Source organism: Catharus ustulatus, chromosome 1 (assembly GCF_009819885.2).
Source record: "Catharus ustulatus isolate bCatUst1 chromosome 1, bCatUst1.pri.v2, whole genome shotgun sequence".
Lineage (NCBI taxonomy): Eukaryota > Metazoa > Chordata > Aves > Passeriformes > Turdidae > Catharus > Catharus ustulatus.
Window position 1 is genome coordinate 144,036,687 of NC_046221.1, and position 14,665 is coordinate 144,051,351.

The window sequence follows — 14,665 nt, forward strand, 5'->3', positions numbered from 1 at the left end:
GACTGGAACCCAGACACTGTCCCCACTCCTGGAGGGTGAGATGTGCATCCCTCCCAGAGTACACCCTGCTTCTCTGGGACCTGTGGAACCGAGTAACTCCCTGTGCTGGCAAGTGAGGCAGGCAAATCTGCACAGCTCCATAGCAACAGACACGAAATTAAAGCAGTAAAATATGCAGGAGGACTCAGCACATACAGAATTATTACCCAGAAACACTTTTTTTTTAATTTAGAAAATCAGCAGTAGTTATTTTGTGTGAGTGCAAAATGAAAGGTGAAGGGAAAGAAGAAAAGCAAAAGTAACAGAGGAAAACAAATAGGGTCAAAAACTGCCCTAATTTGTTAGATTCTGCATTAGAAAGTATCTCAGAAACTTTAGTGTCACAAATGAAATTATGAAATACACATATTAGAAAGGGAGAAGAGTGTGACTGAAACTGTAACAGGAAACAAATGTTGCATATGGTTGGATTTGAATGTCAGGATGGTTATAATGGCTGCTATCAGGTGAAGGACAGAAGTGAAGCATTCAAAGCATGTGCTTACATCTGAGAAAGATGCTTCCTTCCTTTTTATTGCTAAGGTGATGTTTTAAAAAAGAGATCAAAAGCCTTCCAGAAGCACAAGTAATTGACCACTGTATATGCTCTGCCAAATATCAAGTGCTTAAAGATATAATGCTCAAGTTAAAGCCCTCCTTATCTGGTTCAAGTTACTCAGGGAACCTGGGTTTTGCTCTTCCTCTTTTCACTTGCAACCTCCTCTGTACCCATTAGAGAATCTATGCTCTATCAATATGCTTTTATCGATAAACACTGTCAGATCAAGAGATTCCTTGTTATTAATTCAAATAATTTTCAAGTAATTTTCAAGGGAAGCGCTAATGTTCAGTCATAGACAAGATGTTCCATCATTTAGTATCAAATCAATTCACTTGGTCAATCTTCAGAACTTTTTTTTGTTCTATATGTTCTACTTATTTAAAGTACACTGAACCTGGTGTAGCTCATTTCGTAATTTCAACATTCTTGAATATTCCTAGGAATGGAAACGTGAATTTCCCAATTTTACCACTCAGGTACAGTTATCACTGGTAGCAGGATGGGAACATGCGTTCACTGATTAAATACTGCATTTGTAACCAGGTTAAATGTTCTTTGACACATTCTTGTTCTAAATTATCCCTTCCCCAAGAAAAGGTGCAGTTTTGGAATGTGGGTTATGAAGTGCTGTTAAATAAGTTACAGCAAAAAGGCAGACATGAGTGTTCTCATTGCTTTTACCTTTGTGGGATGAAATGAAGAATGCCAATTTGTTCTAAGGATCAGTCAAGGCACTTTGCTATCTCCAAATACAGGCTTTACATTGGTTTTGGTTTGGGGTTTTTTTTCAAACAACCAAAGTGTGATTTTGTTTGGTACACAGTACCAACAGACTTTTGTTTTGTACACAGTACACCATCAGCATTTTAAGAAGTGTTTTAGCATAATAGGTAGATGCCCTAGCCAGTAGTTTAAAAGATTCATGAATTTCTTTGTGTGCCATAGGAATTGTTCAAGTTAGCACATTCTGTATCTTGGTTTTTGTATTCTGCACTTGCTGCTCCTGAACACGGGGACAACAGATCCATTATTTTCCAACTGCTTGCAGAAATTTGGTACAGAGAATAAAGAAAAGTCATGCAAATACCAGATACAATGTTCTTGGATAAATGTGCCAGTAAAACTTGTCTTTCTAATGTTTTATCAAACTTTCCAAGATAAAACAAAGTCCTTTCATTGCTAACTGATGCAACCAGAGGAAGTTCTTGACAGTGAAATCAATTTCCAGAATTACCTGCAAGACAATCCTCTCACAGAACTTACACCCCAACTCATGTTTTTCAAGTGAAGCACAAACACACACATACATCAGAGTCAGACACTGCTATTCCCACACTGTCAGACTGAAATGAGGGAATGAGCTGACAAAAGACCTGTAAAATAATAAAATAATACAGCTAGGCATCAGGACTACAACCTAAATCAAAACCTTTATGTTTTGTTTTTAAAACAACGAAAGTGACTGCCTTTAGAATACAGACAGATATGGAAGTAAAGTAGCAATATGGATTAATTTATCTTCTAATTTTATACTAATAGATTAACTAGTCACTAGTCCTTGCTTTCACATGGGACTCCCAGAAATAAGTTCCTAGACATTCAGTGTCCTGGGAATCTAATCCTCACATACCAGACAATTAAAAAAGTAGAATTAAAACCCCCCAAACTTCAGGAGAAGCATTATTTTTTTAACAGCTAGACATTGCTAACAGATAAAACATATTTTGCAGCTAACACTTGCATTTTTTCTCTGATCTGTTTGGCTTATTTAAGTTCTAGTCTTAATATTTCCAGTTGTCTAGAGCAATTTTCCTTGCCTCCTTTTTGATCAGCTCCAACACTGACTGAAAAAGCATCTATGAATACCTACAAACAAGTAAGGGCAATAGATTCTGCTCCACCTGCCTCTCCTAAAACTCCTAATAGTCCTAAAGTCTTCAAAGATTAATCTGTATAGACTGGGACACCCTATCCCAAGGCTTACTTATGGTGACTTAATAAATTCACTGGGAAAAAGTAGGAAATACACATGTTAAGTACAAGATTACTTACTTTGCCTTGTACTTACTATTTGTTAAAGAACATTTTTAGTTGAATGGTGATTGTTAAAAGATACTTTTTAATTTCAATATACCTTCATTTTTATGAACTTAAGTGGCCAACAAAGGACAGGAAAAACACAAATTGTGCCTTGCAACTACTTAACTATAGATCTGGTTGATGAACCATTTAAAGGACAAAAAAAAAAATCCATCAACACAGGATTACAGAAGTCCTGGGAGGCAAAAGGAACTTTTTGAAGCCACCCAGACCAATTCCCCCCTCAAGCAAGTCTAGCTGGAACAGGCTGTCCAGGACCATATCCAGTTGAGTTTTGACTATATCCATGGATGGAGATTCCACAGCTTCTCCAGGCAACATGTGTCAGTGCCTGACCACAGACAAAAAAAAAGTGTTTTCTTGTGTCCAGATGGAATTTCATGTTTCTCCGTTTGTGCTCATTGCCTATTGTCCAACAAATGTAGGTGCTCTGTGTGGTGGAAGCCTCTGAGGTTTTCCCATCAATCTAAACAGAAAAAAGTTTTAATGTCCAAACTCCCAGGGATGACCCTTTTTGGAACATAATCCATAGCAGCTCAATGACACTGAAATCTAAAATATTGCTATTTTAGCCAGATTCAGTAATAAATGGACAGATGTTTTATTATCAGTGCAAAAACCCAACCCTTTTTGCACAGTCCTGTGCTACCTGGAATGTTTATTATTGTACCAAGATGTCAATGACAGCCAGCCAGTCCTCACAAGGCTTGGGAGCTGGCCCTAACTGGGGCTCACCTAAAGTTCCTTTTGTGCAATGGTGTTTACACCTCTATTCTGCAGGATCCTGAAGATGCTAAAAGGTCTGGGACAGGAGTGATGTTTTTTTTAATCTTAGATCTTAATAATTTCATAGAGGACTTCAGCAATTCCATGGACTCTAGAAAACACCAAATTTTCAGTGAACTGTCCCAAGTCCACTGAAGCAAGAAGACCAGAATTTTACAGAAATGCCACAGCTGATCAGATGCCTTCTCAAATTCTGATGCTCACAGAGATTTAAATACATGTCTGTGTTAGTTTAAACATGCAAGACTTTCAAAAGATTACTTCTGCTAAAGATTCTCCTCTTTATCCATGTCTTTGAAAGAGGCAAATTTTGAATCCTTTCACTAAGTGTTCTAATGGAAGTGAAAAAAGAAGACGAGAAAGACTGTTAAAGGAAGCAAAACAATTCCCACAGTTCTCAACAGGATGTGGACATGAACTACAGGAATTCAGCAGGGATCTTTCCAGGAGGACTACACAAAAATGTCATGTAGAAGTGCTTATGGTCCTGTTTATTCAATTACAAAAACTGTAGGATTCAGCACAGCATCTTGATACAAAACTAAGACCAATGCTAATTGAGCTTTTTTATGCCTTTTTGTGGGGGCATTTTCTGCAGCGCACTTTGTATTGCTTTTAGTATTATGTAAACAAATCACATCTAAAAGAAGGATCAACTTCTAAAATACAGAAATTAAAAGGCTTGTAGCTATCTCTGAGAGTGGATGTTCTATTATCTTCCTTAATGTTCCTGTTCTCTCCATCCTTCCCTGGGAAAGCAGGCACAGGCTTTAAGCCAAATTCACTTTTACACTGCTGTGATTCGGATTTAATGCACAATAAAAACCATTTTCATGTCTCTCAAATGAATAATTTCTCCATGATTATAAATATTTTATAGGTTTCAAAAGAACATTCCAGGATTATGTATGGTTCTCTCTGCAAACTACATAAAATATGAATGATAGCCAAATCTATTTTGTTAATACTTTAAGAGGTGAAGATGGCTCAGACTCACATAACAAGGCCTTAGGTTGTTTGAGAGAGAAAAAAAGTTATGTGTATTTTGTATTTTTGAAGTACAGAAAAGAAAGATGAAGTGATGTTACTAGAGAAGCAGAAAAGTATCAGAGCTTGGGAACAGCCCAAAAACATCCCAGGGTTCATTCTCAGGGCTATCTCTTTCTGACATTTCCTGAATTATCTAAATATTTGTGTGTTTCTTCTGAGATTCAGCATGTTCCGAGAAAACAATACTGGAAACAGACAGATTTCAGCAAAATGACATGAATTTTGGAGGTGCACAGTGATTGATGTAATTGTGTAAAAAAACTATAGTGCAGGATCTTATAAAAACAGTGGTAGGCTGGATTTTTGTCTCTCATATCTGACTCCTGCTATGTGGTCATTGTCACAATCCATTTCAGATTAATATGAAGAAGACATAATCTCTATAAATCAAGAAGGGCTTTTGGTAAAGAGAAAATTACACACAGTTTCTTTTATATATGAAAACGACACGTTGCTGTTATTCTCCTCCATGTTCTTCTTCCCATCTACTGACCCCTTGTTATTTTCTATGTGTTTTGCTACATGGTGATTCCTCCTCCTTGCACAATGGCTACATCTCCTCAACTGACCCACCAGAAATTCATGTGTAAGTAGGTCATGGGGAAGAGACCTGAAGCCATGGAATGAGATGGCAATGGAAGAAAACCACATTAACCCCACACTCCCAACACTAAGGAAAATGGACCCCAGCTGTCCCCTGGCATCCATGTCTGACATGTCCCTCACTTGTGTCAGCTCTCATGCTATGACATAATTTTGAATAGCTTTCCACTAAAAAAGTGTGAGATATTTGGCAGGAGGAACTTAGAAGTACTCTGTAAAACAGACCTGGTTAATGAATACTGGAAAAGGTGAGTAACTTCATATTATAAGGCAATTTAAGTATAAAACCAAAACCAATGAGTTAGTTTATTGAAAAAGGTGCATAACTCTTCTACATGAGTATAGGACTCTTCATTAGAAAAGAACTTTTGCATTCATTATTCACATTTTGCTAAGTGACATTCATATTCACAAACAAAATGGTTTTGGTAGCCACAGCTACAGATTTGACTGTCCACCACATTTACTGCAAACCTTGTAAAAAATATTACATATTGCCCATTATGCACAGCAGTGGGAGACTGGGAACACTCAAGTAACATGGTGCTATGAAATGAGCCAAAGAACTTGCAGGGATAGTGGTAAATGAGATTTAATCAACCCTTCCAATGACCGAGCCAGTGAAGAGATTTTTGCGACAGATTTTCCACTGTTTCTGGATTAAACGTGGTGTTGGCAAATCTGAGCTGGCTTTCTGTGGAAGTATCTGAATTGCTTCCAGAGATAAAATGATTGTGGAAACAATATAGCCAGGAGGTACCTGAGCTCATAAACCATGTCAGTTCTGAAGCTCACCATGTACAGGGTGAACTCTGTCTTCATTAATTAAACAGCAACACAAATTTCCTGAACACTTGTAATCAAGAGCTGCCTGTACATGAATCAAATGATATAAAATATTTTATATCTAATCACTAAAATTACAGGAACCAAAGGCACATCTGGGTATTTAGATCTGGCTGTGTGACAAGCAGGTGCTGATTTAGCAGGTGGTCTGAGGTGCCCCATTAGCCCAAGGCACTGGGAGATACACTCTTGATTCAGCCATTCTAGTACAGGTCCGAATCTGCCCAGCTCCCACACACAGGCTGCCTGTCCTCTTGCCTTGGTTTGATATCTTGTATCCCCAGAGCTATCAGAGCCTGGCAGAACAAAGTTTAGGCAGGATCCAACAATAAATTTAAGGACATCACAAGACTTTTTTCTTATATTAAAAGTAATTTATCTTTGGGCACTGAAATATGTGTGCAATTACTATGAAACAGAATAAAATCCATTTCAGCTATTTGACATCACTGTCGAGCCTCATAAAAGAAAGTGAAGATGTCAGCTGATTTTATTTCCATGAAGAAGACAATAATAATAGTGTTTTCACATCTTTCAGGTGGCTCTACAGAAAGAAGCCAACTATTTCATTTATTATCAGCATTAGTGATATCACTGTATGCATGTAGACACCTGTAAATATACCAGTCAATTAGAAAATGTAATTAAGGAAATCAAAGGGATTGTACTCACCGGGCTTTACAAGGCTTGTCTTTGTCTCCTTCTTATATCGAGCCAGCTGCGTGTTCCCTTCACTCATTGACCCTGGACTGAATTTCTTCCTGGAGAAGTCTCCATCACTACCAGTGCAAAAACTGATTGGACTGTTTCCAGCATCAGAAGGAGTCTTAACTGGAGATACTGACTGGCTACTAGGACAGCCAGTGTCATCTGAAAAGGGAAAACATCAACATTTCTAACTAATGAATACATGAAAGTTAGCAGAATAAAAGAAACGGTGTTTGAACTACAACTCTTTACAGTAAGTGATGTGTACGGCCTTGGCTCTGAAACCTGGTGAGAAGCTATTTGTTTCACACATTTTGTGAAGAAATCTTGAATACCTTACGGCAAGCTAAAAGGGCAAGTACTTGTTTTACTTAGTCTGACAAAATACAAAATCAAAGGCTAGGCTACATAATGAAAATTTCTATCCAAGATGAATTCCTTTAGCAAGGTTAGGGAATATTGCAGCATGAAGATACACACGAGACACAAATGTAGTTAGTGCATTCTGGCTGCAGAGCAAGCAAGGGCCACATGCTCTCCTTCAAGAAATGTTCCCACATCTGAACAAGACAACAACATACAGCCCACATGCACAAAGTCAGGAAGTTAATGTAACTGGAATTAAAACAGGTTCCTCAAAACTGTCTTTCCTTTAAAAGCAACCATGATCATAGAACTCTTCCACTCTTGACAAGTGGCTGTGAGGTACCTGGTTTTGAAGAGAGTGGGTTATACACAGACTGCTTTTGTTTAAAGCTGAATTCCTCTGAGGCCACACCAGCACTCCAGGGCATCAACAGCCACCCTGGGAACAGACCCATGTTCCTGACCCCCAGGGATACAAACACTCCAGCTCTAAACAAGTGAATGCAAAGCAATCTGATTTTGAATGAAATCCACATATCAAACCCCAACTTCATCTAATTATGTTCCATGTCATCTGGAGTAATTGCAGTTCCCTTAAAAGTCATGGTGGTTTAATTGGTACACAACAAAACCAAACACACTACTCTGACTCTCCTGGAGAAATCTAATTGTTCTTTCCCAGGACAAAATGAAAGCTGCCATCTGAATTATGCCATTGCACTCTTCTGATGCATTATCTTTAGATAACATGAAACCCAAAGAAGTACCTGCAACTGAGCCATAGAATTTGCATGACCTCTTCCACCCTGTTCATAATGTAGGTCAAGGCTCATTTTGCAATGAGTTTTGCATGTGCATATTGATTTACAAGTCAGTGTGTGACTGTGTGTTTATGAGGCAGAAGGGACACCCCAGATCTACCTAATACCTTTCTCCCACCTCCCCTCCACAGGAAAGAACAACTTTTGCTTTTGCTTAGCTATTGCTCCCTCAATACAGTAGAAAAACTTCATCCTTTCATGTGATCCAGTTTTCCTTCATGCCTGGGCAGTTGTTCTACCCTCACTCATCTGTTCCAACATTCTCATTCTCATTTCTCCATGTCCTGTGTTCAGCCTCGAGCAAGGCACCCACAGGTGCTGACTGTCCCGAGCAAGCTGCAGCATCAGGCACAGGAGCAGCCAGCAGCCTGAGGTGCCAGGCATGATGCCAAGCCAAGGGGCAGCCCAGCCTCCTGCCAGGAACACCTCCCAGGGCACAAAGGGCACTAACAGTGCAAAGCACCTAATCCAGCTTAATCATATTTAGTTCTGTCAAATCATCCCAATTAAGCCAAAAAGCTTCTCTCTTTTTGCCATCGTGCTGCTGCCTTCTGCAACTCAGAATTAGTTCCTAGTAAAATAACAGAAAAGAGAAAACCAATAATAAACTTTTCAGCCTGTCCCTACACTCATCCTGACTAAGGGCAGGATTGCTGCTCATATGACTTTAGTTTACCTTTTATCCTTTCCATTCCCATCAACATCACAACATAACTCAACACAAAGAAGAGAAGAGTTGGCAATTTCTTCCCAGATCAGCATCTGTTTCCCTTTCTCCAACCTTTGGAGTCTCTTCTGCAGGCTGAGTGAACATTACCTGCAGGAGAGTGGATCAGCACCACTGAGTGAGCTCCTGAATTGCATTTAAGCATCTGCTTTAGCTATGTCCAAAGCGTCCTCTCTTTAGAAGCGCACAAATATTTATAATCAAATATATTCAGAAATAAGTGACAGTTTGCACAGTTTGTTTTTAATTATGACTTTTTCACTTAGATGTTTCTGTATGTGGCATTGGTTTCTAAACTTTATGTTAGAACGAAAACACACACAAAAAAAAAATCCCCAAATAAAAACCCAAAACCCAAGCAAACTCCCCCTCCCAAAACCTCCCACCCAAATCCACAAGAAATTATTTACCTCATCTCTCCACCAATGCAGTTACTGCAATACCTGCACAGGTGCTGCAGACCTCACAGATCTGTTTTATATGGGAGAATTTATGTAGAAGTAACTCCTAAAGCTATAGAGATGCAGCCTGAAAGAGCCATGGGAGCTGATAAAATTTTACACAATGAAAGAACTAAACTAAAGGGTTAAAAATTGGGGCATAAAAACCCCCAAATGTGCAAATTTCCTACAATTAGAGGAAAAAGGTAGCTAAAGAATACATGCCAAAATAGCATAAAAATTGTTTTTATTTACCACCCCTCTATCATTGCCTGTGATATCACTCTGTTGACACTGCACCATCAGATTATGTCATATCTACATATCCTTGTTTTACTGTTAAGAACTTCAGCTTTCAGTGAAACAGGGCATTTTAAGAAAGAACAAATGAGCCTGGCACAAAGAATAGCTTTTCTCCACTCATACCCCTGGTACCCCTTAGATACACCAATAACCAGGTGAGCACTCCCATTCCAGCTACAGTAAATGAATGATTTTATTGTATTCCCTCTCCTCTGATAGTTTATTTTTTTATGTAATGTAAAACTTATAATCCTTCTACTACTGTTATCCAGAAACATGAACAAAATTATAAGTTTTCCAGAACTAGGACAAGCTGTAGAGAAAGATTTTTTTTGCATCAGCCTTTTGAATATTCAAAATGTTTGCTACCACAGAATGGAAGAGCTGCCTATGAAACATTGGTGCTCACCATCAAGGCAAGCAAAGCTCTGCTGTAAATTGGGGGGGGATCCACCTGACCCATAACTCACCCTCCTGGCACAAGGAAAAGTCCTGGTGAAGAGTGAGATGCTCTCTAGCTGCTTAGTGCCACCAAATTGCCTGCACTCACCATCATCTTTCCTGCTATTAACCTTAACAGGCTATTTATTTGTATTTAATGTGTAGGTGAACTCCCCAGAGGAGAGCAGCAGACTTCCCACAGGACCCTGGGGTGGAGCTGATTCCCTCCATCTCCAGGCAGCCTGACCTGCTCCCTGCTGCAGTGACCCCTCTGCTCCTCACCTGCAAGCAGGACGTGACTGCAGCACAGTGTGTTCACCATCTCCCCAGACCTGCAGGCTCCTCCTAAACCCAGCTGGAAACTCTGATGGAAGGAAGTGAAGACCTCCACCTGCCCAGAAATGGTCCAAGATAAGGAATCTCTCAAAAAAGCGAGTAACAGGAGCGGATGAGCCCACAAAGGGATTCACTTTCTGATATGATGTGCGTATAGTTTACAGCAAGGTCACTTAAGGATTCAACCCTGTAACTCAACAGGAGTTTTGCCCCAGTAAAGACTTGAGACCTAGATTCCTCAGAAACAGAGGCAGACCCGATTTACCTTCTCAGGCACATCAGCATCAGGAAGGGAAAGCTGGTGTGAAATAGTGCTGTGAAAGCCAGTACTTCTGATCTTGCCTGAATTTACTTGTATAAGAGGTAAAATCACATGAATTTATAACAAACTATTTCCAATGCTTTCTTTCATAGTGTTTTTTTATTTCACAGGGGCCTCCTAGGAGCACTCTGGGAGTAGACTTTTCCTTTGAACATCAGCTGGATTTCATCACTTGAAATTCTACGTCCAAGTCCTCTCCCAGATCAGACATGCCTGCCAAGTTCCAAAGCCAAGCATGGGATAGTGTCTCCTCAAACAAACCATTGGGAAAGTTGCTTAGAGCACTCTGACATTTGCATGCCCTGACTAACCTTTAAATAGCAAAGTCAAAATATAAACAACAGTATTAAAGATAATAATAATCTGAATAATTGACAAAAATACTGTTCTTGTCGACTTTTAGGGTATATGTTAAGATACGATGATTTGCTCAACACACATATCTTAGAAGGTTCACTAGAATATGCCTTAAGAACCTTCTTTTAAAAATTACTGCCTTTTCCCAAAGGCTTCAAGAAACTTTGAATATACAACCTCCTTATATAACATACCTAAATAATTAATGATGCTCTCACTGAAGAAGCACTGACTTTTTACTTTCACTCCTAGCTGCCAGATCGAGTTAGGCACTCCTGTGACACTGAATGGTCCAGTTCCTGCCTGATCCCTATTTCACCATCCAACATTTTTCTCCTCCTGAGGTCCCCTTGACCAGTACATATGTACAGTCAGGCTGTACATAGACTGGATTTCCACCATGAAATGTGGAATTAAACCTGTGAAACAGCTCTAAGGAAATTTTAAATGTTCAGTGTAGCAAGACAAAAACAATTTCCTGGCTTTTACCTGATGGTTACATTTCCATTCATCCCAGGATCTCTTAATCTGAGCAGCCACAGCTCTGCCAGGAAGGTGCACTGCAAGCTGGCTATTGGCAGTGAGGGTACCACAAAGGGTAATTTTTCAGGATAATCTCCCAGTCTGCCTGTCTGCCTCACCCTTTTAGACCCTCAGTTTTTGAACTGTGTTGGTCTTTTCTTCATGGCTAGCCTTGTAGCACAGGGGTGTTAATGCAATTATGAAAGTTGCTGACAGACACCAAAGGGAATACAACAGCCACATTCCACCTCAAAGTCTCTTTCTGTATTAAACTGAGAGAAAGAGGCTCCTCTGGAGGGTGGGTCAGAACCACAGCCCCATTCAGGCTAAGTCACTCCAGCTCTCTGAGTCACTGCCTGCAGGCTCCCAGTTCTCTCCAAGGACTAACAAAACCACTGCTCTGACCTGGGCAGCTGAACCAGGGAGTGTAAGGGCTCAGCACCCAGGCAGAGAAAACTGCTAATGGGAGATTCCCAGTGCCATTCTGGAACAACTGGGAAACACAGCAAAAGCAGCAGACTAAACAATAGTATAAAATTAGTAGTATACACAGAAAAGCAGAGGTAGCATATTCACATTCACACCATGAGGGTCTCAACAGGCATAAATCCCACCTTATACCTCTGGAGACTCCCTCACCTCTCCAGCAACCACTGAGGGACACAGCCTAAAGTAAGAAGTGGGAATATTCTCCCCAGCTCCCGATTGTACTAAAACCTTTCATTTTTACTGAGGCCATTCCAGTATGTGATTGTATGTACTCTGTAAGTTACAAATCAGACTGTAGAAAAAAATATGTATTAACTTCACTAGAGGTAGAATCCTAAAAATACCACTAGTTTTGGTCCTTTTGATCAATTTAAAAGTAATTTCTTTACTATTTTGAAGACCTGTTTGGCTTACTATTTAAGAAGATGTCTCAGAATATGATGTATTTTTGAGGCAAGTCTCTTACCAAAAGTCAAACATAGTAAAGCAGAGCTGAAGCACAAGGACACTACAGCAGTGTCAGGAACAAAAAGGAGGCCTACTTATGCAAAATCCTGCCATGCAAATAATTTCCACATTTAATCTCAGTGTCTCTGCAGGCAAAACTTGAATTAACTATGCTCCATTTTGCTGGTGAACAAAGGCTGGCTAGCAGCTCCACCACTCCCTGAGGTCACCTCCAGAGGCTGTGCAGACTCTTGTCCTTGAAGGATTTCTAGACTGACACACAAATACATGGCTGCTGGGATGTGCTGGGAACAGCCCAGCTTCAAAAAAGAGGTTGGATGCAACAATCTCCACAACCTGCATGCTTTTCTCTTTGTCAGCTATTCCACATCTGGAAAACACCTGCTATCTTTCAAGCTAGAACTTTTGACTGCAATGTTTATTTAATGGTCATAAAACCTAACCCAGTAAAATCATGACTAGACATCTTCAACTGGCTGCTGAGGATCATCAGTGTACAGACAACTTTTACACCTGCTGCTCACCAGCCCCTTGGAGCTGCTTCTGCCACACCCACAGGCTGGCCACTAACAGCTGAAGATTCAGTATGAGAGCTGCTCACTGACTTTGGTGAGAGGCTCTCTCTGCTCAGTCACAGCATGGCAGGAATGCTGACAGGCTGAGGTTATATAGAAGAGGACAGAGGAAGGTAAAAAAAGATGGACTGACCTGCTCCAAAGCTTGGGCATCTTTTGCAAATCAGGATTCCAAATAAGCATGTCTTTAAAGGTATCTGCTCTTGATGTCTGACTGTACAATTGCTAAGTCATACTGAAGCAGCTAATTTTAATTTATTTTGGCAGCAAATCTACTAATATTCCCTCTACTAGAACATTACACTAACAAAAAGGACTGACATGAGCTCTGTCAAAACATATGAAAAAAAAGAGGACTATATAATTTTGGCTTACTGGCTTTGTCATTGCATTTATAGCCTCACTAATGGTGTTTTATAGAGAGAAGCATAAGGGCTTTCTAGTAAAAATATCAATAAAAATAGTACTGTTACTAGGAGAGCTGTGGTCAGGAATAGCACAGCTCCCCAAGCTTCATTATCACATCACAGAAAACATCTGGACAAGGGGTTTAAGGTAATAAAGGACTGAAAAATCGATTTGAATATTTAATAGAAAACTTTTTGCTAAATGTAAGGACAGGAAAGAATCTAAAAACAAAGAAGAGTCTTTTCTGTTTGGTATGGGTTTAAGCAATTTAGTAGACCTCATTAATCTTTTCTGAGGACAACAGCTGGAGGTGGAATCACTACTGCTACCTCTGGTGGGAAAGCATTGACTACATCCAGTATAAGAAATACTGTGCATTTAATATTAACATTAGGTGAAATGTATGTGTATATATAGATGGTTTTCTGTGGTGTTTTATGTGGTTTATTCCATTATGCAGCAAAGAAAGAAATTAGAAATATTCTTTCCAGTTTTGAAGGTACTGTTTTTGGAAATAAAAATCTTCACTGGACCACAAAGAAATTTGTACCTATTCCTCGAATGGTGCAACATGTTATACTCATTTGGCCTCATATAGCTTTACCTCCATGACTTACAGCATGTAACTGTGACCCTCACAGCTTCAACATCACCTCAGAAGGTTGCCCTGCTCACTTTCTCATGGAAAGAAATAACATATATTCTATCTATTGTTGTTTTAGGCACATTTTTCTTTTAACTATCCTCGAGCCCAGAGTGGCACTTAGCAGCACTACAGAATCTAGTTACATACACTTCAAAACACTGAAAAATTTATGGATATATACTAATCCGATAAATGTACAGCTAAAATATGTAATGTTGAATTTATCTTTAAACATCAAGATTCTTTTAACACAAAGTAAATCCAAGACTTCTCATTAAAGTTTCATTCCTACTACAAGTTGTGATTTTCTTCAGAGTGCATGACAATATTCAACTCAATAGAAATCTGAATGAAAAACACATTACAAAAAGTATTGGATTTTGCACTTGTGGTGAAGAAAATACCAGATATTGTTCAGAATTCAGCCCACAGTACACAACAAGCCACAACTAAAAGGGCAGTAAAAAGGCTGAGGTGTAGTAGAAAGGGTGACTGTTCTCAGGACACCATGCAAAATGTTCCAGAGAGAATGGGAACTGTCCTACTGACCCCAGCAGGTCTGGGTTGGGTTTTAAGGGTTCACAGTACTGACAGACACATGAAAAGGTGATAAAAAACATCCAAAAGGTCAAATATTTTGGCTTCCAGATGTTGTTGTGTGGCAAGAGGAACAAAAGGATTATTACTTAGTCAGGGGAATAAATACTGAAGTTGAAAGGGAAGGCCAAAAACTGGGGAATGAGCAGATTT

The 14,665-nt window shown here is 39.5% G+C and overlaps 1 protein-coding gene across 1 annotated transcript in view; it reads right to left on the bottom strand.

Moving 5' to 3' along the window:
- SYBU (syntabulin) overlaps positions 1–14,665 on the bottom strand; it is a 40,719-nt gene that overhangs the window by 19,517 nt on the left and 6,537 nt on the right. Inside the window, exon 3 of the mRNA XM_033054029.1 lies at positions 6,659–6,856. Within this exon, the coding sequence (XP_032909920.1) occupies positions 6,659–6,856 (198 nt within the window). The remainder of the gene's footprint in view (positions 1–6,658; positions 6,857–14,665) is intronic.